Source organism: Rhinopithecus bieti, unplaced genomic scaffold (genome assembly GCF_001698545.2).
Source record: "Rhinopithecus bieti isolate Rb0 unplaced genomic scaffold, ASM169854v2 scaffold_28055, whole genome shotgun sequence".
Lineage (NCBI taxonomy): Eukaryota > Metazoa > Chordata > Mammalia > Primates > Cercopithecidae > Rhinopithecus > Rhinopithecus bieti.
Genome location: NW_016812914.1, coordinates 573,250 through 599,115, shown reverse-complemented (window position 1 = coordinate 599,115; position 25,866 = coordinate 573,250). Strand labels below are relative to the sequence as shown.

At 55.9% G+C, this 25,866-nt stretch overlaps 1 protein-coding gene across 9 annotated transcripts in view; it reads right to left on the bottom strand.

Moving 5' to 3' along the window:
* PTPRS (protein tyrosine phosphatase receptor type S) overlaps nt 1-13,064 on the bottom strand; it is a 95,234-nt gene extending 82,170 nt beyond the window's left edge. For 4 of the 9 annotated variants that reach the window (XM_017847204.1, XM_017847199.1, XM_017847202.1 and 1 more), the window contains exons 1-2: nt 12,941-13,052; nt 2,054-2,238 (exon numbers count right to left, since the gene is read on the bottom strand). In XM_017847204.1, the coding sequence (XP_017702693.1) occupies nt 2,054-2,144 (91 nt within the window). In that variant the 5' untranslated portion in view covers nt 2,145-2,238; nt 12,941-13,052. Of the gene's footprint in view, nt 1-2,053; nt 2,239-12,533; nt 12,583-12,940 lie in introns of those variants that run through there. The other 5 variants (XM_017847197.1, XM_017847207.1, XM_017847205.1 and 2 more) reach the window with 3 other exon arrangements.
* Between the last annotated feature and the right edge of the window lie 12,802 nt (nt 13,065-25,866).

Sequence of the window (25,866 nt, the reverse complement as noted above, 5' to 3'; positions counted from 1 at the left end):
ATATAGATGATTTTATGTTTTGTATGTGAATGCATATAGAGGAATGTATGTGTGTGTGTGTGTGTATATATATATATCTGTGCATGTGTATACACAAACATACACTCATACTCAAATTAGGCCAGGCACAGAGGCTCATGCCTATAATCCCAGCACTTTGGGAGGCCAAGGTGCTTCAGCCCATCTCTTTTCTTTTTTTTCTGAGACAAGGTCTGAATCTGTTGCCCAGGCTGGAGTGCAGTGGTGCAATCAGTTTCCGTAGTTGTATGACGGGGATGCTGATAATCGCATTCACCTCATCGGGGTGTGCTGACTGATCTGAACGCATAGTGGCATTTACTGAAAAACAGCATGAAGCCAGATGCCATGGCTGGCTCACACCTGTAATTCTAGCACTTTGGGAGGCCAAGGCAGGTGGATTGCTTGAGCTCAGGAGTTCAAGACCAGCCTGGGCAACACAGTGAAACTGCATCTCTACAAAAAATTTAAAAAATTAATTGGGCATGGTAGTCCATGCCTGTAGTCCCAGCTACTTGGGAGGCTGAGGTGGGAGGATCGCTTCAGCCTGAGACGTGGAGTTGCTGAGATCCTGCCACTGCACTCCAGCCTGGGTGACAGAGTGAGACCCCATGTCAAAAAGAAGAAACAACAATAAAAAAAAGCAGCACGAAAATAAGAAAAAGCACAAATGAATGAGTCGGGGTGTATGTCTCCAGTTTGTTCACCAGCAGTAACACTTATGCTTGTGGTAACACAGGATTGCTGGCCTGCTATGTGCCCAGCTATGTGCCCAGCAGCAGGCAGGGGCTTATGACACGTCCATGTCATAAGAATGCTGGATGTGCATAATGATAGGAACCCTGTGACGGTGGGTAAGGGAGGCTGAGCCACTAGTCCTAGGTTGTGCAGCAGGTCAGCAGCAGAGCCAGGATTCAAACCCAGCCTGACTGTAGAACCCAGTCTCTTTCCCTACTCCCCTGATCCCGTATGTCCTCATGGGCCTGAGTGATGCCTTCTCCAGGTCCTTCATGGTGGGTCTTGGCATTGGGCCCCAAATGGACCTTCATCCTCTTCACATTACAGCCAGAAATGCTGCCTTGCCCATCTCTAAACTATACCAACCTCTTTCACCTCCAGGCCTTCCCGGGTGCTGTCATCCTGACAAGGAATAGCTTTTCTATTGGCGAACTCCTATACACTCACAAAACCCCAGTCCCAATGCCCTTTCTCCCAAGAAGCCTCCCCTGGCTCCGCCTGAGACAGTTTGTCTGCGTGTCTGCCACCAGGTGTAGCTACTGCCCACAGCAAGGAAAGGTGAACTCTGTGGCTCACTAAGGAGTGACCTCAAATAAGTCCTTGCCTCTTTTGAACCTCGTTTTCCTTCATCGGAAAACATGGAAGGTAACAGAACTGACACACCGGGTTTTGTCAGGCTCAAGGGAGAGGAAGCAGGTAAAATCTGGGCTTAGCATGGAGCCTGGTGCTGAGTTGATGCTGGGGACACAGACACCACCACCATCGTTACTGTTATTTATGAATACCAGCATTGTTATTTATCTCTGAATCTCTCAGGGCTCAGCACACAGCCCTCAGCATTCAGCCTCATTTGTGGAGCATAAAAGTTCCACTTGGCAGCCGGGCGCCGTGGCTCACACCTGTAATCCCAGCACTTTGGGAGGCCGAGGCAGGTGGATCACGAGGTCAGGAGATTGAGACCATCCTGGCTAACATGGTGAAACCCCGTTTCCACTAAAAACACAAAAAAATTAGCCGGGCATGGTGGCGGGCGCCTGTAGTCCCAGCTACTTGGGAGGCTGAGGCAGGAGAATGGCGTGAACCCGGGAGGCAGAGCTTGCAGTGAGCTGAGACTGCGCCACTGCACTCCAGCCTGGGCGACAGAGCGAGACCCTGTCCCAAAAAAAAAAAAAGTTCCATTTGGCAAAATGGAGGGCCCCCGGGAGGAGGTGGGGAGCGTGCTCACACACACACAGCCATAAATGCACACAGGTAAACAAACACGCGGACACCTGCACACCCCGTGCCAGCTTCTTACCTTCTGCTGCGCAGCCTCCAACGAGCAGGACCACAAGGAGGCCCATGGGACCAACCACGGATACCATGCCAGGGCCCCAGGTGGGCGCCATGCTTGGCAGCGACCTCCGATCTCCGCCCTGGAGGGGGATGGCCCCCCGGTCCCTCACAGAGAGGCCTCAAGCCGAGTGTCAGATGGGGCAGCGTCTGCAGAGACAATGAAGGGCTGTGAGAGGCGAGTGGGGAAATCCAGGAGACCTTCATGGAGGAGGCAGCGGGAGGGTCACATGGAGCGGGGGAGGGTCCTGCAGGGGCTGCTCATGGGAAAATGGGGAAGGATCACGGGGTGATGGGATGGAATGAAAGTGCTGGGCCCCTGCTACAGAATTAATGTGTCCCCCCGCCAAAAAGAAAATCGTTATGTCGAAACCTAGTCCCCACTACGATGGTAATAGGAGGTGGAGTCTTTGGAAAGTGACTAAGTCATGAGAGCAGAGACCTCATGAATGGGATTAGTATCATAAAAGATCTCCCAGAAAGCTCCCTTGCCCTTTCTGCCACGTGAGGACACAGGGAGAAGATGCCTTCCATGAACCAGAAGACAGCCCTCACCAGACACCAAGTCTGTGTTGCCATGATCTTCGGCTTCCCAGTCTCTAGAACTGTGAGGTACAAATTTCTGTCGTTTACAAGCCACTTGGTCTGTGGTATTTGGCTATAGCAGCCCAAATGGACTAAGGCAGCCTTCAACCACAAGCGAAACCCCAACCCCAGCATGAGTCCCCAACCCAGGCTGGGCCCGTGACTCAGACCAAGCCCCACACCAGGACTGAGGACCTCTGGGGTGCTGAGCCCCGATTTTCTCCAACTCACAGGCTGCTTCTCAGGAAGGAGGGGACTCCAAACTACGCTGCTGTCTGGCTCTAAAACCTGGTCCTAGGCCGGGCGCGGTGGCTCAAGCCTGTAATCCCAGCACTTTAGGAGGCCGAGACGGGTGGATCACGAGGTCAGGAGATCGAGACCATCCTGGCTAACACGGTGAAACCCTGTCTCTACTAAAAAATACAAAAAACTAGCCGGGCGAGGTGGCGGGCGCCTGTAGTCCCAGCTGTTCGGGAGGCTGAGGCAGGAGAATGGTGTAAACCCGGAAGGCGGAGCTTGCAGTGAGCTGAGATCCGGCCACTGCACTCCAGTTTGGGCGACAGAGCGAGACTCCGTCTCAAAAAAAAAGAAAAAAAAAGAAAAAAAAAAAAAAACCTGGTCTCCCAAGTCATGAGACAAATCTCTCCCACACACCTGCCTGTCCCTGCCCTGCTCTAAGACCTCCCATGGCTCCCGGAGCCCCAGGGGAAGCCACTCCTGCTGACTTCACTGTTTCCCCTCGCTTGGAGGTACAGCCAGGCCGGCCAAGCTCAGTCCCACCTCCAAGCCTTTGCTTCTGCGTGCCCTCTGCCTGGAATGCTGTCCCCACCACATGACAGAGGTCTCAGCTCAGCTGTCACTTCCTCAGGAAGCCCTTCTCTGCCCCTCAAAGGTCAACCCCCCCTACATTCTACATCCCAGAGCGTCAGATATGACTAAGGTTATGCTCCATGGTATTCACCCTGGTTCCCAAATTAAATGAAAAGATGTTCATCATTCAGCACGTCTCTCCTACAAGAACCTCAACTCCTCCTGGGCAGAAGGATCCCTCATCACACACCTTGAACCCTGGAACGGCCCCTCCCCATCTCCCCAATCTCTACTCTGTCCAGAGCCAGGTCAGAGGGCCAGGGAGGGGCAGGGAGAGGCCCAAGGATAAGATCTTTGTTGCCCAGTCAGGCCGGCACCCATGCCAGCCCATGCCCTGGGCGGGTCCAGGCCGTGGCCACAGGAACTGGTGGCGCATAATAACGGGGCAGCCCCTGTGATTCTGACTCCCAAAATACCCAGCTGCGGTCACCTCGCCCAGCCCTGGAGTGGTCCCAGGGGAAGGATGGGCGGGTAGTGCCCAGGTCACAGCCTAGGGTGAGGAACAGGATTGGGGGGGCCTCGGTGTACATAGTGAGGCCACAGGCACATAGTCAGACCAGGCACAGAGAATGATGCCTGCTAAATCAGGCCACAGACATACACAGATATACACAGTCAAATCACCAATACACACCGACACACAGTCAGACTGCAAGCAGTTCTGTATCTGCAAGAGACACAGAAACAAATGTATTCACACAGTCAGGCAGCAGAGATGGGCACACGCACACGCACAATCAGGCAAATAAAACTTGCACATAGTCAGACCACAAACACAGGCCCAAAATCAGACCACAGACATACACCAAGCCAGAAAAGATACCGACACAGGGTCATGGTGGGGCAGGCAGTACACGTACACAGTTAGGTTACAGGGAACTGCAAACAAGCAATTAGATCAGAGATACCTACAGGTGCACAAGCAGGTCAACGTCACCCGCAGACACAGGTGCCGGCACACTGTCAGACTATATATAGGCCACTCAGTCAGCAGACCACAGGTGCATGCACCAGCCAGCCAAATAGAGACGCACAAAGTCAGATTCCCTTCCTACACACATATGTGCACACACCCAGGCTGCATAGACACGTACACGCATAGTCACACTCTAGGTACACCTTAGACACAACCAGTTGGGGACTGGGAAGATGAAGGAAATGAAGCCTAGAGCACAGTCCCTTACTCTGAGTCCCCGCCCTGGCCCTTTAAGAGCAAAAGTCGCCAACAAGGAAGGCGGTGGCCCCAGATGGAGAAAACAGCCTGTGGCCAGCTGGGGCTAGGGTGACCACAGTGGCTGGCCCTGCCCAGAAATGCACATCTGCTTGGCCACACTGGTGGGGCGAGGTCAGTCCCAGATCACTTTGAGCAGCTGGGCAGGCCTGCAGAGAGCCTCTGGGGAAACTGAGGCAACATAGCAAACCTGAAGTGCAGAGAGCACGGGTAGGAGTCACTTGCACAGAGAGCCTAGGTGGGGCACACATATGGAGGGCCCCAGCCACAGATGACTCTCCCACATCCCACGGGGACCTCAGGGCAGCCACCTTCTAAACCGGGCAGCCCTAATTACACCCTGGCTCCCACGGCAGAGGCCATGTTGGGCCCACACCTCCCTGATGTCTGGGCAGGACATGGCTGAGCCAGGCACAGGCAGGCAGGGCCTGGCCATCGACTCCCCCTAGATCCACCACTCCAGCCTGTCAGGGGCAGGGACGAGGAGCTATAGCAACAGGGGCATTTGAGGCACGGGTGATGCCTCAGGAATAGGGTGGTGGGAGGGGCCCAGGGAGTGGGGTTCAGACACTACCGCTGCAAAACACAAAACATTCCAGGGTCCCTTAGGTGCCAATCCTCCCTAGGGGAACCTCCCATGATGCGGAAAAGACCCTGCACACCCACGACCCTCCTACTGACTCCTGCTTCCACGAAAACTCCAGGTGTGGGGTCCTCTGTGAGGACTTGGGAGACAAGATCCCGAAGTCCCATCAGCTCTGCCTTCAGAATCTGTCCCCAAACTGCCCACTTCTTACTCATTCTTCTGCCTCCACTTCTTCCAGCCCCAGTCACCGGCCTGGATGGACACGGTCACCTCCACCCTGGTCTCCCAGCTTCCGCCCTCGCCCTCCGTCTGTTTCACCCACAGAAAGCAGAAAGCATCTGCCAGCACCTGAGTCAGGGCCCGTCCTTCCTCTGCCCACAGCCCTCCATGGCTTCCACCTGCCTCGGGGTCAAAGCCCAAGTCCTTCCTGAGGCCCACCAGGTCCTGTACGACCTGCTCCATCCCCTCCCTGCTCTCCCCTCCTCCCTCTCTCCCCTTCCTCTCTCTGCTCCAGCCACACAGCCTCCTTGCTGTTCCTCCAACACCCCAAGTGTAGTCCAGTCCTACCCCCAGGCCTATTGCATGGGCCATTCCTGGATTTAATATTGGGTGAGGACCAAAAGGTGAATGGGAATTGGGGGCAAGGGTGTCTGTGCACTAGGAACAGCATGAGGAACAGCAAGGGGGCAGCACTGAGAGGTCCTAGGAGGGAGAGGGGGAGAGACCAGGACAGAGAGGTACACACACACAAACTAGACCCACAGGACAGCCAGGAGCCCTATGTGGCCCTGGGCAGGGAGGGACACAGTCAGGTTGGTGCCAGGTCAACCCTCCACCATGCCCTCTTGCAACAAGGCAGCCTGGGCCACCAGCCTTGCCACTGCCAAGAAAGGGAAACTAAGTCAGGTGCAGTAATCTGCAAGCTCCCAGGAAATGACACAGTTGTCAGGAAAAGCATGGCAGCCCATGGTGGCCAGGGAGGCTGCGCCAGGGCTAGGGAGAAGGGGAAGGAGGGACTGCTGGACCTTGAACCCACGTGGGGCTCAGGGAGGGTCTCTGCCCACCCCGCCTGGCTCTCGGGGGCTAGGCTGCCCATCACTAGCTTGTGGCAGCTGGTCGGAGGCAGGCGCTTGCCTTTTACAGATGAGGAAACTGAGGCTCACGGAAGAACAGGGACTCAGCCAAGGCCCCCAGCTGGGGTGGGACTTGGGTCTAGAGCCCATGTTTAATCTTGTGACTGTCTTTCCCTAGCTACTGCGGGATCTCTGAACAGCTCTCTCTGGGCCTGGTAGAGCCTGCTGACCGCCTCTGGGGACTCCCCCGCAGTGCTAATGGGGGGCGAGTGGGCACCCATTCCAACCAGGCGCCAGGGCATGGGTCACGCGATCTAGGAGCCGGCTTTGCATGCCCACGCGGTCCAGGGAGCATAAAGGGGTGATTATGACCCAGGCCGGGCAGCAANAAAAAAAAAAAAAAAACCTGGTCTCCCAAGTCATGAGACAAATCTCTCCCACACACCTGCCTGTCCCTGCCCTGCTCTAAGACCTCCCATGGCTCCCGGAGCCCCCAGGGGAAGCCACTCCTGCTGACTTCACTGTTTCCCCTCGCTTGGAGGTACAGCCAGGCCGGCCAAGCTCAGTCCCACCTCCAAGCCTTTGCTTCTGCGTGCCCTCTGCCTGGAATGCTGTCCCCCACCACATGACAGAGGTCTCAGCTCAGCTGTCACTTCCTCAGGAAGCCCTTCTCTGCCCCTCAAAGGTCAACCCCCCCTACATTCTACATCCCAGAGCGTCAGATATGACTAAGGTTATGCTCCATGGTATTCACCCTGGTTCCCAAATTAAATGAAAAGATGTTCATCATTCAGCACGTCTCTCCTACAAGAACCTCAACTCCTCCTGGGCAGAAGGATCCCTCATCACACACCTTGAACCCTGGAACGGCCCCCTCCCCATCTCCCCAATCTCTACTCTGTCCAGAGCCAGGTCAGAGGGCCAGGGAGGGGCAGGGAGAGGCCCAAGGATAAGATCTTTGTTGCCCAGTCAGGCCGGCACCCATGCCAGCCCATGCCCTGGGCGGGTCCAGGCCGTGGCCACAGGAACTGGTGGCGCATAATAACGGGGCAGCCCCTGTGATTCTGACTCCCAAAATACCCAGCTGCGGTCACCTCGCCCAGCCCTGGAGTGGTCCCAGGGGAAGGATGGGCGGGTAGTGCCCAGGTCACAGCCTAGGGTGAGGAACAGGATTGGGGGGGCCTCGGTGTACATAGTGAGGCCACAGGCACATAGTCAGACCAGGCACAGAGAATGATGCCTGCTAAATCAGGCCACAGACATACACAGATATACACAGTCAAATCACCAATACACACCGACACACAGTCAGACTGCAAGCAGTTCTGTATCTGCAAGAGACACAGAAACAAATGTATTCACACAGTCAGGCAGCAGAGATGGGCACACGCACACGCACAATCAGGCAAATAAAACTTGCACATAGTCAGACCACAAACACAGGCCCAAAATCAGACCACAGACATACACCAAGCCAGAAAAGATACCGACACAGGGTCATGGTGGGGCAGGCAGTACACGTACACAGTTAGGTTACAGGGAACTGCAAACAAGCAATTAGATCAGAGATACCTACAGGTGCACAAGCAGGTCAACGTCACCCGCAGACACAGGTGCCGGCACACTGTCAGACTATATATAGGCCACTCAGTCAGCAGACCACAGGTGCATGCACCAGCCAGCCAAATAGAGACGCACAAAGTCAGATTCCCTTCCTACACACATATGTGCACACACCCAGGCTGCATAGACACGTACACGCATAGTCACACTCTAGGTACACCTTAGACACAACCAGTTGGGGACTGGGAAGATGAAGGAAATGAAGCCTAGAGCACAGTCCCTTACTCTGAGTCCCCGCCCTGGCCCTTTAAGAGCAAAAGTCGCCAACAAGGAAGGCGGTGGCCCCAGATGGAGAAAACAGCCTGTGGCCAGCTGGGGCTAGGGTGACCACAGTGGCTGGCCCTGCCCAGAAATGCACATCTGCTTGGCCACACTGGTGGGGCGAGGTCAGTCCCAGATCACTTTGAGCAGCTGGGCAGGCCTGCAGAGAGCCTCTGGGGAAACTGAGGCAACATAGCAAACCTGAAGTGCAGAGAGCACGGGTAGGAGTCACTTGCACAGAGAGCCTAGGTGGGGCACACATATGGAGGGCCCCAGCCACAGATGACTCTCCCACATCCCACGGGGACCTCAGGGCAGCCACCTTCTAAACCGGGCAGCCCTAATTACACCCTGGCTCCCACGGCAGAGGCCATGTTGGGCCCACACCTCCCTGATGTCTGGGCAGGACATGGCTGAGCCAGGCACAGGCAGGCAGGGCCTGGCCATCGACTCCCCTAGATCCACCACTCCAGCCTGTCAGGGGCAGGGACGAGGAGCTATAGCAACAGGGGCATTTGAGGCACGGGTGATGCCTCAGGAATAGGGTGGTGGGAGGGGCCCAGGGAGTGGGGTTCAGACACTACCGCTGCAAAACACAAAACATTCCAGGGTCCCTTAGGTGCCAATCCTCCCTAGGGGAACCTCCCATGATGCGGAAAAGACCCTGCACACCCACGACCCTCCTACTGACTCCTGCTTCCACGAAAACTCCAGGTGTGGGGTCCTCTGTGAGGACTTGGGAGACAAGATCCCGAAGTCCCATCAGCTCTGCCTTCAGAATCTGTCCCCAAACTGCCCACTTCTTACTCATTCTTCTGCCTCCACTTCTTCCAGCCCCAGTCACCGGCCTGGATGGACACGGTCACCTCCACCCTGGTCTCCCAGCTTCCGCCCTCGCCCTCCGTCTGTTTCACCCACAGAAAGCAGAAAGCATCTGCCAGCACCTGAGTCAGGGCCCGTCCTTCCTCTGCCCACAGCCCTCCATGGCTTCCACCTGCCTCGGGGTCAAAGCCCAAGTCCTTCCTGAGGCCCACCAGGTCCTGTACGACCTGCTCCATCCCCTCCCTGCTCTCCCCTCCTCCCTCTCTCCCCTTCCTCTCTCTGCTCCAGCCACACAGCCTCCTTGCTGTTCCTCCAACACCCCAAGTGTAGTCCAGTCCTACCCCAGGCCTATTGCATGGGCCATTCCTGGATTTAATATTGGGTGAGGACCAAAAGGTGAATGGGAATTGGGGCAAGGGTGTCTGTGCACTAGGAACAGCATGAGGAACAGCAAGGGGCAGCACTGAGAGGTCCTAGGAGGGAGAGGGGAGAGACCAGGACAGAGAGGTACACACACACAAACTAGACCCACAGGACAGCCAGGAGCCCTATGTGGCCCTGGGCAGGGAGGGACACAGTCAGGTTGGTGCCAGGTCAACCCTCCACCATGCCCTCTTGCAACAAGGCAGCCTGGGCCACCAGCCTTGCCACTGCCAAGAAAGGGAAACTAAGTCAGGTGCAGTAATCTGCAAGCTCCCAGGAAATGACACAGTTGTCAGGAAAAGCATGGCAGCCCATGGTGGCCAGGGAGGCTGCGCCAGGGCTAGGGAGAAGGGGAAGGAGGGACTGCTGGACCTTGAACCCACGTGGGGCTCAGGGAGGGTCTCTGCCCACCCCGCCTGGCTCTCGGGGCTAGGCTGCCCATCACTAGCTTGTGGCAGCTGGTCGGAGGCAGGCGCTTGCCTTTTACAGATGAGGAAACTGAGGCTCACGGAAGAACAGGGACTCAGCCAAGGCCCCAGCTGGGGTGGGACTTGGGTCTAGAGCCCATGTTTAATCTTGTGACTGTCTTTCCCTAGCTACTGCGGGATCTCTGAACAGCTCTCTCTGGGCCTGGTAGAGCCTGCTGACCGCCTCTGGGGACTCCCCGCAGTGCTAATGGGGGGCGAGTGGGCACCCATTCCAACCAGGCGCCAGGGCATGGGTCACGCGATCTAGGAGCCGGCTTTGCATGCCCACGCGGTCCAGGGAGCATAAAGGGGTGATTATGACCCAGGCCGGGCAGCAAACAGGCTATGTCACCCGCACGAGGTGGGGGCTCCTCAGGCCGGAGGAGCCTCCGGGTGCCTCTCCCAGCCCCGGCTCCGGCTGTAGAGTCTACCCTGCCCTGTCCTGGGGCGGGAGTCTGGGGGCCTAATTCTAACCCTCAGGGGCCATCCCATGACCCCAGGGCAGGAGAAGCTGAGGCTGGTGATGCCAGCAGTAGGACTCAGGGAAAAGACCCTCACCCTGCACAACATCTCCACCTTCACATCCACCCCCCACCCACATCTCTCCCATGCCACCGCCTGGAATGTCATTTCCAGGACTGGACCCTGGCCTCCAGCCTCCCTGGACCTGGGTCACTCCCACATGCACTCAAGCACGGACAGGCAGCGAGGGCCCCCTTGGGCAGCAAGCCCAGGCTCTGTGGCCACTGGTGGGCTCAAGTCAGCTCTGGCCAAGCCACTGTCCCTCCCAGGTCACCATTATCTCCCTATCAGGAAACAGGCTCAGGGAGGGGCTGGGTGGGACTGGCCCTTCCTGGAACTGAAGACGGGGGACCTGGCTTTAATTGACTATTGATTGTATTGGGAAGAAGTGATAGCTTAGGGCACTGTCCCCAGGGGTCCTGGTGGCCAGGAGTAGAAGGGTGGGGCAGACAGGGAACCAGGCCCAGCCCTGGAGAGGGAAATCATTAAAGTCCACTGGGTGCCCCTGGGGTGCTGAGCCCCATTAGATGCTGTGTTTCCTGCTGTTTAACGGATTAGGAAACCGAGGCTCCTGCATGGAGAAGGGGGCTGGGCTGGGTTAGGATTTGAGGCCAGAGCCCAGCTCTCAATCGAGCTCAGGGTCCACGACCCCTAGGCGCCCGGGCTGCCAAAATCGCCCCATCGGCGTGTCCCCCATGCTGGCTTCATGGAACAACTTGAGACGCCAAGATCTGGGGGCACCCCTGCTTCTGCTCACACACCCACGGTGGCTCCCAGCTCCTGTGCTCGGTGTTCTGGGCCCTTCTTGATGTGACTACATCCATCTCTTCCCTACCCCCTCTTCCCAAAAGGTCCTGCAGTTCTCAGAATACACTGTCTCAGGCCTCTGAGCCTCTTCCCATACAGGTCCCCCACCTGGCACACCCTTCCCCAGCTGGCCCACGGTCACAGTCAGCTCATCCTATAAGCTGCGGCCACAAGATGCCTCCACTCCAAGCTAAGCCCCGTTCTCATCTGCTCTAAAACCCCCATGGCTCCCATCAACACGCATTAAAACTCAGACTGCTACCTCAGCCTCCAGAGCTGCCAGCCCGGCCTCTACTGACCCCGTCACGCCACAACCCCCCATGCCAGGCTTCCCATGCCACCTTGATCCCCCCACTTGTGGCCCCTGGCTCCCATAGGGGTATTTACACCCACTGTTCCTTACACCCAGCACACCCTTCCATATCCCCATCAAATCTCAGCCCTTGCACTCATCCTCAGGTCTCAGCTGAGCTGTCACCTCCTTCAGGAAGTCCTCCTGGATGCCCCAGGTTGGATCAAGACCCATTCTGCGCTACCCCATCACAGCTGTGCTCCCACTGTGGGTCTGTCAACCCTCTGGATGGAAGCCCTCTTCCCACCCCAGGAACGTGGCAAAGCCGCTGAGTGCACTGGATGCCTGCTGCATACCCAGCTCCACCTGGTACTTTATCCACATCATCCCTGGGGTCACCTGGGTTTCAGAGATGGAAACTGGGACCATAGACAGAGACCACCCCAGGCAATGGAGGCCAATACGGGGACATCCTCACATCCACCCTAGGGGGTATGGCTGAGACTTAAAGGGTGGGGGTGAGGCTCTGGAAGGAGCAGACAGGGCTTGGGGTTGACGCCAGCCTGGGGTCTGCCGGAAGCCCTTTGGGGAGGGTCACCAAATTCCATCAGCTCAGGACTCGGGGACTGGAACGGCTTAGAGCTCAGGGACGGGAATGGGTAACGGAAAGGTACGAGCTGCCCTGACCGTCCCAGAACACACCACCACAGACCCCTCCCTGAGGCCAAGCCCCCCAGTTTCTTAAAGCCCCCCAACAAAGCACAGAGGCAACGTGGGGTCCCCAGGCCCAAGGGGAGCTGAAACAAATGGATGGAGGTAAACTTTCGCGATTTTCGGAGTTGGCTAACAGCAGGAATTCCTGCCACGCACCCCCCACCGCTACCTGCCCCCTCTGCGGTCCTGTTGCCTCCTCTGCCTTCTGCGAAGTCCCCAATCAGAGCTCCCCCGGGCTGGCAGCGAAGGCTGCCCCGCGCCTGGCTCCGCCCCTGGGAGGTGGGGGAGGAGAAGGGGTTGGGGAGGAGGTCGGGCTGGGGCCAGGCGGGGAGGGGACCCTGCGGAGCATAACGGTCTGGAGTTTTCCAAAGTGTAAGCGACGGGCCTGAATGGGGGGGGCGCCAGGCAGCAGCAGGCCCAAATTGTCCCTGGAGGGAGGCCAGCCCGGTCAGGCCCGTTCTAAGCTGGGGGGACCCCCGCGTCCCCCGTCTCGGAGCACGGAGTGGGAGCGAGGAGAGGGACAAAGCCTGGCGCGGCCCGGGCCTCGGGATGGAAGGGCGTCCCGGGCGCACTCACCCCGCGGCTCGGAGATTGGGCCCGGGCCCCGCGAGGCCTCCACAGGGCCCGCCGCAGCCGGTCCCCGCGTCCCTCAGTCCGCCCGGAGCGCGGCGCGCAGCGAAGACTCGGGAGAGGCCTCGGCCTGGGGAGCTCGGCCTGGGGCGGGGCACGGGGCTGCAGGGACCGCCTCCGGAGGGGGTATGGGGGGCAGGAAGCCCGGCCGGAAGTGGGCGGGGGGCGGGGGGACCTGAGGGGAGCCCCATCTAGAGGCGCAGAGAGCCTCCGCAGGGGTCCGTGCAGCATTGAGAGAAGGGGCGCCCTAGGGAGGGCATGACCCAAGACCCCTCCCTCCCTAAGCCTGGTCCCACTGGGAGCCTCTACCTTGCTCCCCGCTTCCACAGCTCTGATCGTGGCCATGGCAACAGATGAGGAGACTGGATGCCGAACGGGGCGGCGGAGGGCTCCCCAAACACACCCAAATACAGGAGGTCGGAGAAGGGGCAGAGTTCCCCTCCCAGTCTGGGTGGGAACTGAGGCCCAGCAGTGGAGGGGAGGAGGCGTCCCCTCTTTCCCCTCCGAGACCAGAGGGTGGGGGAGGGGCACGGGCGCAGAGGCTTCCCTCCCCTGGGGTCCAGGGGAATGAATGGGGAACACCGTGGCAGAGGCCCCCACCCTCGCCACAAGCCGGAGGAGGGGGCGGAGAGCGCAGGGCCAGATTGGAAACAGATGGGGCCGCCGTGCCAGGCCCGCGACACTGGAGCAGAGGGAGAGGAGGAGGGAGAGGGAGGGGCAGACCTGTCCGGGCGCCCAATCCGAGCCCGCGCCGCGCCCAGGGTGCAGGTTTGAAAACTCCATTGGAGAGGCCCGGAATGCAGAAGCCCAGCGGGACCTGAGGGTCTCGGGCACGGGGCGGGGGCCGGGATGGAGACCCAAGGGCTCCCGTGTCTGCTCCCATCCCTGGTGAAAACGCCTCTCTTCCCAGCATCCGCGCTGAGGACGAAGCCCGAACGCCAACGCCAACGGGATGTCCTGAGCTCTCAGCTGTCATCAGCTGTGCTTCCTCAGGCCACCGGCCACGGCTCTAGGAGGCAGGCCCATCATCACCCCCATTCTGCAAAGAACGGAGCCAAGAAGGAGAGAAACGGCTGCCCACAGCCAGGAAGAGCAGGGATTGGAACCAGGGTTTGGGTTCAGAGGTGGAGCTCTCACCACAGTGCTGCTGGAGGCCTGGGGCCCCGGAACTAAGGGTACATCACGAATAATTTCAAGTCCCTTGGGTTTATCTAGGGACAGGGCCATCCTGGAGACAGACGGCCCCACTCTCTAGAAGCCATTACTCAGTGGGGCAAAGGATGTGGGCTTTGATGGGAGACACACAGGCGGCTGTGAGCGCCCAGCAGAGACAACTCCACTCCCACGGCTCCCATCCATGCCCTCCCACTGCTACCTCAGTGGGTGTCTCCCACCTCCCTCAAACATCGAATAATGCCTCCCTCACTGGGGAATCCCACACTGCCCCTTTCCCTTACCATGCTTCAGTTTCCCCCCTCTGCAAAATGGAGCATGGAATCCCCCCCACCCCACCTCCAGCACTAGGTGGCCTAGTCCACAAAGCACCATGCACACAGTAGGTGGTCTGTGAGTGTCTGCACACAGGCTCCCTGTCTGCCCCTTTGACACAGAGCACACAGTAGGAAATAAACACAGGATGCCTTGACGCCTCCCATCCCACGAGGTACACAGTAAGTGCTTCATGGAGGCGGCGGCCTGGTGCCCCAGCACCACCAGAGGCACATAGGAGGTGCCCTGTGTCCATGAAGGCATAGGAGCAACCAGCGTGACCTCCCCAACTCGGCTGGGCACACAGTGGGCCCTCAGGAGCAGAGTACGCACCTTGTTTGCATCTGTGGCAAGGCAGGGGGCTCATACAGACTCGAGCTTGAATCCAGGGATGCCCCGTGTGTCAAGAAAGGACCCATACCTCTCAGGCTGACAGTTTCCCCATCTGCCACATAAGTCAAGCACTGAACAGGCGTTCAATGAATCCACACTGTCAGGAGGCTTGGGGCTGTATGACCTGCGGCAGACGGGCCTGGCTCCTGCCAGCCCCTTCCCAGCCAGTCCTGCCCTCTCTGGGCCTCTTGCCCATGTCTCTGTGGAGACAGACTCTTGCTCCTATTCCACAGTGGTGACCGCAGTTGGCAGGGGACATAGCTGCCCCTGAGGTGCTGGGGAAGTTGGGCCAGGTGCCCTCCCCCCTTGGCTGGGTGGCCCCATCAGCACAGAGCCCTAAATGTGCCTAGTCCTGGGTCTGCCTCTCCCACCAGACTGTGACCTCGGTGGGCACAGCAGGGTTTGTCTCGGTCACCCAGTGTCCCCAGCACCTAGCACAGGTCCACGGTACAAAGGAGGTTCTCAGCAAACATTTGCACAATCAGGCCCAGCCTCACCCAGGAGAGCCCCTCCAACCTTATTCTCCTCCAAAAGCCACACTGTGTGCCCTTATCACAAAGCAGGCATCTTCGCCTACCCTTTTTGCAAGACAGGGTCTCACTCTGTTGCTCAGGCTGGAGTGCGGTGGCACCATCATGGCTCACTGTAGCCTCAACCTCCTGGGCTCAAGTGATCCTTCCACCTCAGCCTCCTGAGTAGCCTGGACTACAGGCACGGGCCACCATGTCTGGCTAATGTTTGGATTTTTTTTTTTAGACATGGGACCTCCCCAGGTTGCGCAGACTGGTCTCGAACTCCTAGACTCAAGTGTTCCTCTTGCCTCAGCCTACCAAAGTGATGGGATTACAGACGTGAGCCTGTAATAAGGTGAAGCCCAGCCTACCCTTTTCTAAACAAACATTTCCAAGCACCTACGCCAGGCACAATTCTAGACACACAGTGACCAAGACTGACAAAGATCCCTGCCCTCAGGGCACAGATGCTCTGTTGAGGGTGACGCATGAGAAACAACAGAAATAAAATGCACTGATGGTGGTAAAAGGGCTCTGAAGATGATGGGGTTGGGGGTTGTAGGATGAGGCGGGAGGATCGCCTGAGGCCAGGAGTTTGAGACCAGCCTGGGCAATACAGCCCATCATCTCTACAAAAACTTTAAAAAAAATTAGCTGGGGCCGGGCGAGGTGGCTCAAGCCTGTAATCCCAGCACTTTGGGAGGCCGAGATGGGCGGATCACGAGGTCAGGAGATCGAGACCATCCCGGCTAACATGGTGAAACCTCGTCTCTACTAAAAAATACAAAAAACTAGCCGGGCGAGGTGGCGGGCGCCTGTAGTCCCAGCTACTCGGGAGGCTGAGGCAGGAGAATGGCAGGAACCCGGGAGGCGGAGCTTGCAGTGAGCGGAGATCTGGCCACTGTATTCCAGCCTGGGCGACAGAGCGAGACTCCGTCTCAAAAAAAAAAAAAAAAAAATTAGCTGGCCCTGGTGGTGTATGCCCGTGGTCCCAGCTACTTGAGAGTCTGAAGCAGGAGCATCGCTTGAGGCCAGGAAGTTCAGGCTGCAGTGAGCTATGATGGTGCCACTGCACTCCAGCCTGGGTGACAGAGCAAGACTCTGTCTCTAAAAAAAATGTAAAATAAAATAAATACAGGATAGGAGAGAAGGGAGGTGACACACGAATAAAGACCAGAAGGAGGTGAGAGAAAACGAAAGAGGACTCCAGACAGAGAGCTCAGCCCATGCAAAGGCCCTGGGGCAGCACCACACCTGGTGTGTTGGAAGAATGGCAAGGAGGCCCGTGTGGCTGGAGCAGAGTGAGGAGGGGGAGACAAAGAGGAAGGGAGGGAAGGGAGGGAATGGGACAGGATGCCCAGGGCCTCAGAGGCCTCCGGGAGGAATTGGGCTTTGACCCTGAGGAAGGTGGGAGCCATGGAAGGCTGTGGGTAGAGGAAGGATGGACCCTGACTCAGGTACTCACAGACATCCTCAGTTGCTGTGGGGAGGGCAGACTGTGGGGGATGACTAGGCTGGGGTCAAGGTAGGCAATGATGGGGCTGGAGTGGGTAGAGGATGGGAGAGAAGGGCACATTCTAGGCAGACCCAGTGGAATTTTCTAAATGACTAGTTCGGGCATGTACAGAAAAGAGGGGACTCAAGGATGACTTCCGGGTTTTTGGCCTGAGCACCCTAAAGGTTAAGGGTGGCCACCTCCAGGAAGCCCTCTCTGATTGCCCCGCCTACCCTGTGCCCTTGAGGGCTGACCCCAGCAGCCCCTCCAAAAACATTCCATTGATATGTCCTCTGTATACACCCAGGAGGCGGCTGCCCTTGGGGAGGAACACGGGGCTGGATCACGTCAGCTCCCACAGCTGGGACGTTGGGGGGTAATTTTTTTCAAAATAACTTTTCTTCTAATTATAAAATAGGCGCGTGCAGCAGAAAATTAGGTAAAATCAGCATAAAGAAGAAAATAAAAGTTACCCACAATCCATCCCTCGCCTAGAGAGAAACTGTTTCACGCGGCCGTTCTCATTCATTCTTTCCCTGTACATGTATTAAGCACCTACTGTGTGCTGTGCTGAGGACACAGTGGTGAGCACTATGGAAACAGTGCTCCTGCCCTTGTTGGGGGGGACACAGATAAGTTGGGGGGATGGACACCCACAGAGAAAAACAAACGCTGTCAATAATGCAAGGCCTGGCAGTGCTAAGAGATGCCAATAACAAATAAACCACACTGCAAGGCTCCAAAAACTGGGGGATCCCTGGGGGAACCTCTTAGAAGTGGTGACAATTGCATTTAGACCTGGAGAAAGAGAGCAAAGCAGACATACGAACACCTATGGGAACAGAGTTCCAGGCAGGAGGAACAGTAAATACAATGGCCCTGAGGCTAACCATTTCCTTCCAGTCTTTTTTCTTTTTTTTTTTTTGAGACAGAGTCTTATTCTGTCACCCAGGCTGGAGTGCAGTGGCACGATCTCAGCTCAGTGCCACCTCCGCCTCCCAGGTTCACGCCATTCTCCTGCCTCAGCCTCCTGAGTAGCTGGGATTACAGGTGCACACCACCATGCCCAGCTAATTTTTTGTGTATTTTTAGTAGAGACAGGGTTTCACTATGGCCAGACTGGTCTCGAACTCCTGACCTCATGATCTGCCAGCCTCGGCCTCCCAAAGTGTTGAGATTACAGCCGTGAGCCACCATGCCCGGCCTCCTTCCAGCCTTTCTTCTATGCATACAAATGGGTGCTTTTCTTTCGTTCTATGGGGATCACCATCAGAAGACCACGTTCTACTGTCCAGCTCACAGAATTTAATCAATTCCCACTTATCCCATTATGTCCCGTATAAACAACACTGTGAGGTACATCCTTAGACACAGCTGTGTCCCTTCATCTCCTGAAGAAACTTCCAAAGCAGGGGTGACTGCATTGGGATGTTCTCAAGCCTTTTAAACCTTTCCTGATGGGGACCCCTCAGATAAAACCACACCCTTGGCACACCGGGGCAGGACCCCCTCCCCCAGCCTGTCTGTCCCACCTCCTTCCTATTTGGCACCAAAAGCCCCGGACATTTCATTTAGGTACAAACTCTGTACTCTTGGCTGCGAGAGCCAGAGAGAAACTGGTCGGGCAGCTTCCTCTCGGTTTCCCTGCCCTGGTCTTGCCCATGCCCAAGGCTCCCGCCTCCTACCTAGCACAGCATTTGTGACCTGGGGCATGGGCGGGTGCCAACCAGCCAGAAGCCCGCCTCACCCATGTTCACATCACAGCCCTGGCGCCGGGTCTACCCGCCAGCCACACCGCAGCGGGCATGATGCCCACCACAGGCACACCCCAGCTCCATGTCTGCCTTTTTTACCTGTCCGCCCCCGCAGGCCAGGCTACCTTCCCCTTCCTGGAAAATTTGAGACACCTTCAGGCGTGGCTGGATCCAGCAAAGCCATTCCTCCCATGTCTTCCCCAACCCTGCTGACGGCAGCTCTGTCCTTCCAGAGGCTCAGGCTAGAACCTGGAAGCTGGCCCTCAATGCTCTTCTTCCCTCACCCCATAAGCTATTTGTTTGGAAATACTCTCACATTTCCCTCCTAAATTTCTACTCACTTTGTCCATCTTTCTCCATATTCCCTTCCCAACCCATCCAGCCTGATTATTGCCTGCTTGGACCAGCACAGTCATCTCTGCCCTGGTCGCCAGCCTCCCACCCTCGCCCTCCACAGTCTGTCCTCCCCACAGCACCCACTACATGGTGCTGGGGAGCACCTGAGTCAGGTCCTGTCCCTCCTCTGCCCACAGCCTTTCATGGCTCCCACCTCCCTCAGGGGCAAAGCCCAAGTCTTCCTGGTAGCCCACAAGGGCCTGTACAACCTGCCCATCCCCTCCCTGCCTTCTATTCCTCCCTCTCTCCCCCTCACTCACTCTGCTCCAGCTACATGTGCCTCCTCACTGTTCCTCCAGCACCCCAAGTGCGGTCCTGCCCCAGGGCCTTTGCACGGGCTATGCCTCTGCCTGGAACACTGTTCCTCTACATTTTCATGTCACTTTCTTTCTCACCCTTCCATTCTCCCTCAAGGATCACCTCCTTAGAAACGCCCTGGCTGACCACCTGGCTCAAGCAGCACCCATAACCCTTTATCTTACCGTCACCTGAAATTCTCTCTCTTTACTTACTGTCTGGGTCTGAGTTATCAAATACAAGAATCATTAGCGGCTGGGTGCGGTGGCTCATGCCTGTAATCCCAGCACTTTGGGAGGCCAACGTGGGTGGATCACCTGAGGTCAGGAGTTTGAGACCAGCCTGGCCAAATCAGCGAAACCCCATCTATACTAAAAATACAAAAATTAGCTGGACATGGTGGTGCACACCTGTAATTCCAGCTACTCAGGAGGCTGAGGCAGAAGAATCGCTTGAACCTGGGAGGCGGACGTTGCAGTGAGCTGAGATCACGCCATTGTACTCCAGCCTGGATGACAAGAGCGAAACTCTGCCTCAAAATAAAATAAAGAAAAAAAAAGGGGACCCCTAGCCACATGTGACTTATTAAACTTAAATGAAGAAAAATTAAATAGGCCGGGTGCCATGGCTCCCACCTGTAATCCCAGCGCTTTGGGAGGCCAAAGTGGGTGAATTGCTTGATGCCAGGAGTTTGAGACCAGCCTGGGCAACATGGCAAAACCCCATCTCTACTGAAAACACAAAAATTAGCTGGGTGTGGTGGTGCACACCTGTAGTCTTAGCTACCTGGAAGGCTGAGGCACAAGAATTGCTAGAACCCAGGAGGTGGACATTGCAGTGAGCTGAGACCATGCCATAGCACTATAGCCTGGGCTATAGTGAGACTCTGTCAAGAAAAAAACAGAAAAGAAAAATTAAATAAAATTTAAAATTCTGCTTCTCAAGTCACACCAGCCACATTTCCAGTGTGGCTCATGGCCAGAGTAGTGAAACCCACACAGCACACTTCCATCACTGCAGAAAGTTCTGTGGCCAGTTCTGCCCGGGAGAATGGGGCCAGGCCAGTCTTGGTCATCACCAGGGTCATCACCAGGTCAAGTACACGGTATGTGCTCAACAAATGCTTTCTAAATGAAGAAGTGAGCCGGGTGTGGTGGCTTACGCCTGTAATCCCAACACTTTGGGAGGCCGAGGTGGACAGATGACTTGAGCCCAGGTGTTTGAGATCAGCCTGGGCAACATAGGGAGACCCCATCTCAACAAAAAATACCAAAATTAGCTGGGCATAGTGGTGCATGCCTGCAATCCCAGCTACTTGAGAGGCTGAGGTAGGAGGATTGCTTGAGCCCAGGAGGCAGAGGCTGCAGTGAGCTGAGATTGTACCATTGCACTCCAGCCTGGATGACAGAGTGAGACCCCATCTCAAAAAAAAAAAAAAAAAAAAAAAGGTGGCAAAATATATATAACAAAAAAATTACCATAAAAATATACAGAGATGAAAGAGTGAAGACATCAATGGCTCAGAGGCCTTGCAGAGGCCGGAGGTGCTGACCAATGGCACAGAGATCAGCAGGTACCGTCTGCAGCCACAGTCCCCCGTCCACTCTCACTCCCCAGGCAGCCACGTTAGGATATACAAACTCCACATTTCCAACATGGGGACATGGAAAACCAGAAAGCAAAAGCCACACTGCTGGGCTTTGAACCTGGATCTCCCTGGCTGGCCAGCAAAGCATCCTCTGGGAGCTCCTGCTCTAGCCCCAAGGGCAGAAACTTGGAAAAGGCTTCCAGGCCACAGCCGGAGTCAGCTTCGCAGTGCCAACGTGCTGACTCAGCCAAAAGTGGGGGACGGGGGGAGGGACAGAATGGCTGGTCCCCCCGCCAGGTCCCGTTGCCAGCCTGGGCCCCTGCCAGGCCCACGGTCTCCCACCTTGAGCCAGCATTGAGTGCATTAAAGTTGTTGCTGCTTTTTTTTTTTTTTCTTTTTTTTAGACAGAGTCTGCTCTGTCACCCAGGCTGGAGTACAGTGGCGTGATCTCGGCTCACTGCAACCTCTGGCTCCCAGGTTCAATCAATTCTCCTGCCTCAGCCTCCAGATTAGCTGGGATTATAGGTGCCCACCACCACACTCAACTATTTTTTGTATTTTTAGTAGAGACAGTGTTTCACCATATTGGTCAGGCTGGTCTTGAACTCCTGACCTCAGGTGATCTGCCTGTTTCAGCCTCCCAAAGTGCCGGGATTATATGCGTGAGCCACCACGCCTGGCCGCAAGTGCATTTAATGGATCTGGCCACATCCTCTCTGCAAGATGCCTGCGGGTCTCTTGTTCAAGCACATCCTTCCGCTCTGCACCCACCAGTCCCCAGGGAGGGTGATCACGGTCTCCCCCCAATCCTCCCCTCCTTGCTCATGACTCTGCCATGTCCCAATACCCCCCACTGATTGATTGATGGATGGATGAATGGAGTCTCACTCTGTCGCTCAGGCTGGAGTGTAGTGGGGCAATCTCGGCTCACTGCAACCTCTGCTTCCTAGGTTCAAGCGATTCTCCCACTTCCAGCCTACTGAGTAGGTGGGATTACAGGTACACACCACCACACCTGGCTAATTATTGTATTTTTAGTAGAGATGGGGTTTCACCATGTTGGACAGGCTGGTCTTGAACTCCTGACCTCAAGTGATCTGCCTTGCCTTGGCCCCCCGAAGTGCTAGGATTAGAGGTGTGAGCCACCACACTCGGCCCCCCATTTAATCATTCATGTTGGCTGGGCATGGCCAGCCTTGGGAGGCCAAGGCAGGAGGACTGCTTGAGCCAGAACTTTAAGATCAATCTAGGCAACAAAGTGAGATCCCCGTCTCTAAAAAATGAAAATAAAAAATTAGCTGGGCATGGCGGTATGTGTCTGTATTCCCAACTACTTGGGAGGCTCAGGCAGGAGGATTGCCTGTGACCAGGAGTTTGAGGCTGCAGGTGAACTAAGATCCTGCCACTAAATACCAGCTTGGGCGACAGAGCAAAGCCCTGTTTAGAAACAATTTTCATGCCACTGCCTCCCGCCTTTTCCTTAAACCAATTTACTTTAGAAACTAATTCAACAATATTGTGTATCTCTAAGGAAGACCCAGAAGATTCTGCCCTGCCTTGCAAGTCACCAGAAACATTGTTACAATGAAAATAGTACCCAGTTATCCCATGGCCACTGGATACTGTTGCGAACACCAGCAGCCGGATGGGATCTTGTTACAAAGAGATGGGCAGGTGTCAGTGTTTGAGCTCACCCTGAATCTCCCTGGGCTTTCTTCCCTGACGTGTTAGGAACTGAAAGGGAGTCATTGCTGGTGTGTGCAGCTCTAGGCTGCCGGATGCCTCCTCCAGAGGCCACTCCCAAACAGCCCCATCCTAGGGGTGCGTTCTGACTTCAAAAACCACGGCTCACAAGAGACAGGAAGCCCAGGTTCTCTTCCCGAGGAAGCTGTGTGGACCTGAACAAGTCCTTGCCACTCTCTATGACTCAGTTTCCCCATCTAAGCACCAGGGAAAACAGGCTCTTGGGTGCCTGGGGCTGATTTTTGTGGGTTCAAAGTCTGTAAAGATCAAGGAAACCAAGGCACAAACCAGGGAGGTCCCCAAGACAGGGCTCGGTGTAGTCCTAATTCCTCTGGGTCCCCTGCACAAGGATGGGATTTGGTTTTGGTGACAGCTGAAACTCCAGCACCTACTGTGTGCTAGGGCTGCCTTGAATGCTGGGGACACAGTAGAGATCAAGGCAGATAACCTCTCAGGACTTCTGTTCTGGGGAGACAGTGACACATGGGGACAGCCATGGAAAGACAGGGCAGAGGACACAGCACGTGCAAAGGCCCCGAGGTGGGGATGAACACACGAAGTTCTGGATAAAGAGGGGGGGCTGGTGTGGAGAGAGGGCAGAGTGAGTGAGCAGGGGTGGGATTTGAGGAGTAACAGGAGTGCGGGCCGAAGTGGCTCACGCCTGTAATCCCAGCACTTTGGGAGACCAAAGCAGGTGGATCACTTGAGGTCAGTAGTTCGAGACCAGCCTGGCCAACATGGTGAAACCCTGTCTCTGCTAAAAATACAAAAAATTAGTCGGGTGTGGTGGTGCGTACCTGTAATCCCAGCTACTCGGGAGGCTGAGACAGGAGAATCACTTGAACCCAGAAGACAGAGGTTGCTGTGAGCCAAAAGCACACCACTGCACTCCAGCCTGGGTGACAGAGCAAGACTCTGTCTCAAAAAATAATAACAACAATAAAATAAACAGAAGTGCGGAGGCCACGGCCCTCCATGCCATGTCAGCATTTGAGGAATGAAAAACTGTCACACCTGGTAATGATTCGTCTCTCAGCACCCCTCCAGCATTTATAAGGCACCTACTGTATACCAGGCTCTGGGCTGAGTACTAAGGACACAAGATGACTCTGGGAGGCAGACAGGGGGCCCTGGAAGTTAAAGGTCAGGTCTTGGCCAGGCGTGGTGGCTCACACCTGTAATCCCAACACATTGGGAGACCGAGGCAGGCAGATCACAAGGTCAGGAGTTTTGAGACCAGCCTGGCCAACGTGGTAAAACCCCCATCTCTACTAAAAGTACAAAAAAAAACCCAAAAAACAAAAAACATAAAAACGTGGTGGCTCACGTCTGTAATCCCAGCACTTTGGGAGGCTGAGGCAGGTGGATCACGAGGTTAGGATATCGAGACCATCCTGGCTAACATGGTGAAACCCCGTCTCTACTAAAAATAGAAAAAATTAGCTGGGCATGGTGGCGGGCACCTGTAGTCCCCGCTACTCGGGAGGCTGAGGCAGGAGAATGGCGTGAATCTGGGAGGCGGAGCTTGCAGTGAGCTGAGATCTGGCCACTGCACTCCAGCCTGGGTGACAGAGCGAGACTCTGTCTCAAAACAAAAACAAAAATAGCCGGGCGTGGTGAAGGGTGCCTGTAGTCCCAGCTACTTGGGAGGCTGAGGCAGGAGAATCGCTTGAACCCGGGCGGCGGAGATTGCAGTGAGCCGAGACTACGCGGAGATTGCAGTGAGCCGAGACTGCGCGGAGATTGCAGTGAGCCGAGACTGCGTCACTGCCTTCCAGCCTGCACAACAGAGCAAGACTCCATCTCGGAAACAAACAACAACAAAACAGGTCAGGGCCATGGGCCGGGTGCGGTGGCTCACTCCTGTCATCCCAGCACTTTGAGTGGGAGGTCGAGGCAGGTGGATCACTTGAGGTCAGGAGTTCAATACTGGCCTGGCCAACATGGCGAAACCCCATCTCTACTAAAAATACAAAAAAATTAGCCAGACACGGTGGCAGGTGCCTGTAATCCCAGCTACTTGGGAAGCTGAGGCAGAAGGATTGCTTGAATCTGGGAGGTAGAGGTTGCAGTGAGCCGAGATCACATCATTGTACTCTAGCCTGCAAAGAAAGAAACTCTGTCTCAAAAAAACAAAAAAAAAAAAATATAAAAATTAGCCAGGTGTGGTGGTGGATGCCTGTAGTCCCAGCTACTCAGGAGGCTAAGGCAAGAGAATCCCTTGAACCTGGGAGGTGGAGGTTGCAGTGAGCCGAGTTCACACCACTGCACTCCAGTCTGGGTGACAGGGAGACTCTGTCTCTAAAAACAAAAAACAAACAAAAAGAGATCAGGGCTGTAATGGGGGATGTCACAAGGCTTTCAGGAAGAGGTGAGGTCTACGATGAGAAGGATGGCAGAAATCGCGCTGGGCTGGGGCAGGGATGTCGGGGAGCAGGAAGGGTGTCCCAGATATAAGGAACAGCATAAGCCAAGGTCTGGAGGCAAGAGAGGTGCAGAAGAGGAAACCTCATTAGCCCTGAACAAAACAGAAAAGGAGAGGACCCTGGGCCAGGTCCCATCCCACATGAGAGGCAACTGAGGGACATGGGGGGTTGCTGGGGGGGGTGTGTGGCAGAACTTCCCACGGCCCCCCAGAGCTCAGGTGACGGCACGACCTCTCTAGGTGGCTCCCCAAGCTCTCAGGTCCGGGGTAGGATAAGGTGGTCTCCCTGAACAGGTGTTAGGATCTAGACCTAACCCCATCTCCCCAAGACATGAAAACCCCTATCAAGAACTTAGCAGGGGCAAAGCACTCAGAACTGAGCTGGGCATACAGAAGGCGCTCAGTGAGCACACCAGCTATTATTCCGGGCTTTTCCTACCATCTAGGCACACTAAATCCCAAAACTGCTATTATTTGCGAGCGTGGTGGCTCATGCCTGTGATTCCAGCATTTTGGGAGGCTGAGGAAGGAGAACCACTTGAGGCCGGGAGTTGAAGACCAACCTGGGCAACACAGCGAGACCCTGTCTCTACAAAAAAACACAAAAATTAGCCAGGCAGGGTGGGGCATGCCTGTGGGTGTAGCTACTCTGGAGGCTGAAGCAGGAGGATGACCTGAGCCTTGGAGGTCGAGGCTGCAGTGAGCTATGACAGCGCCACCGCACTCCAGCCGGGTGACAGAGAGTGAGACCCTGTCTCAAAAAAAAAAAAAATCGGCCGGG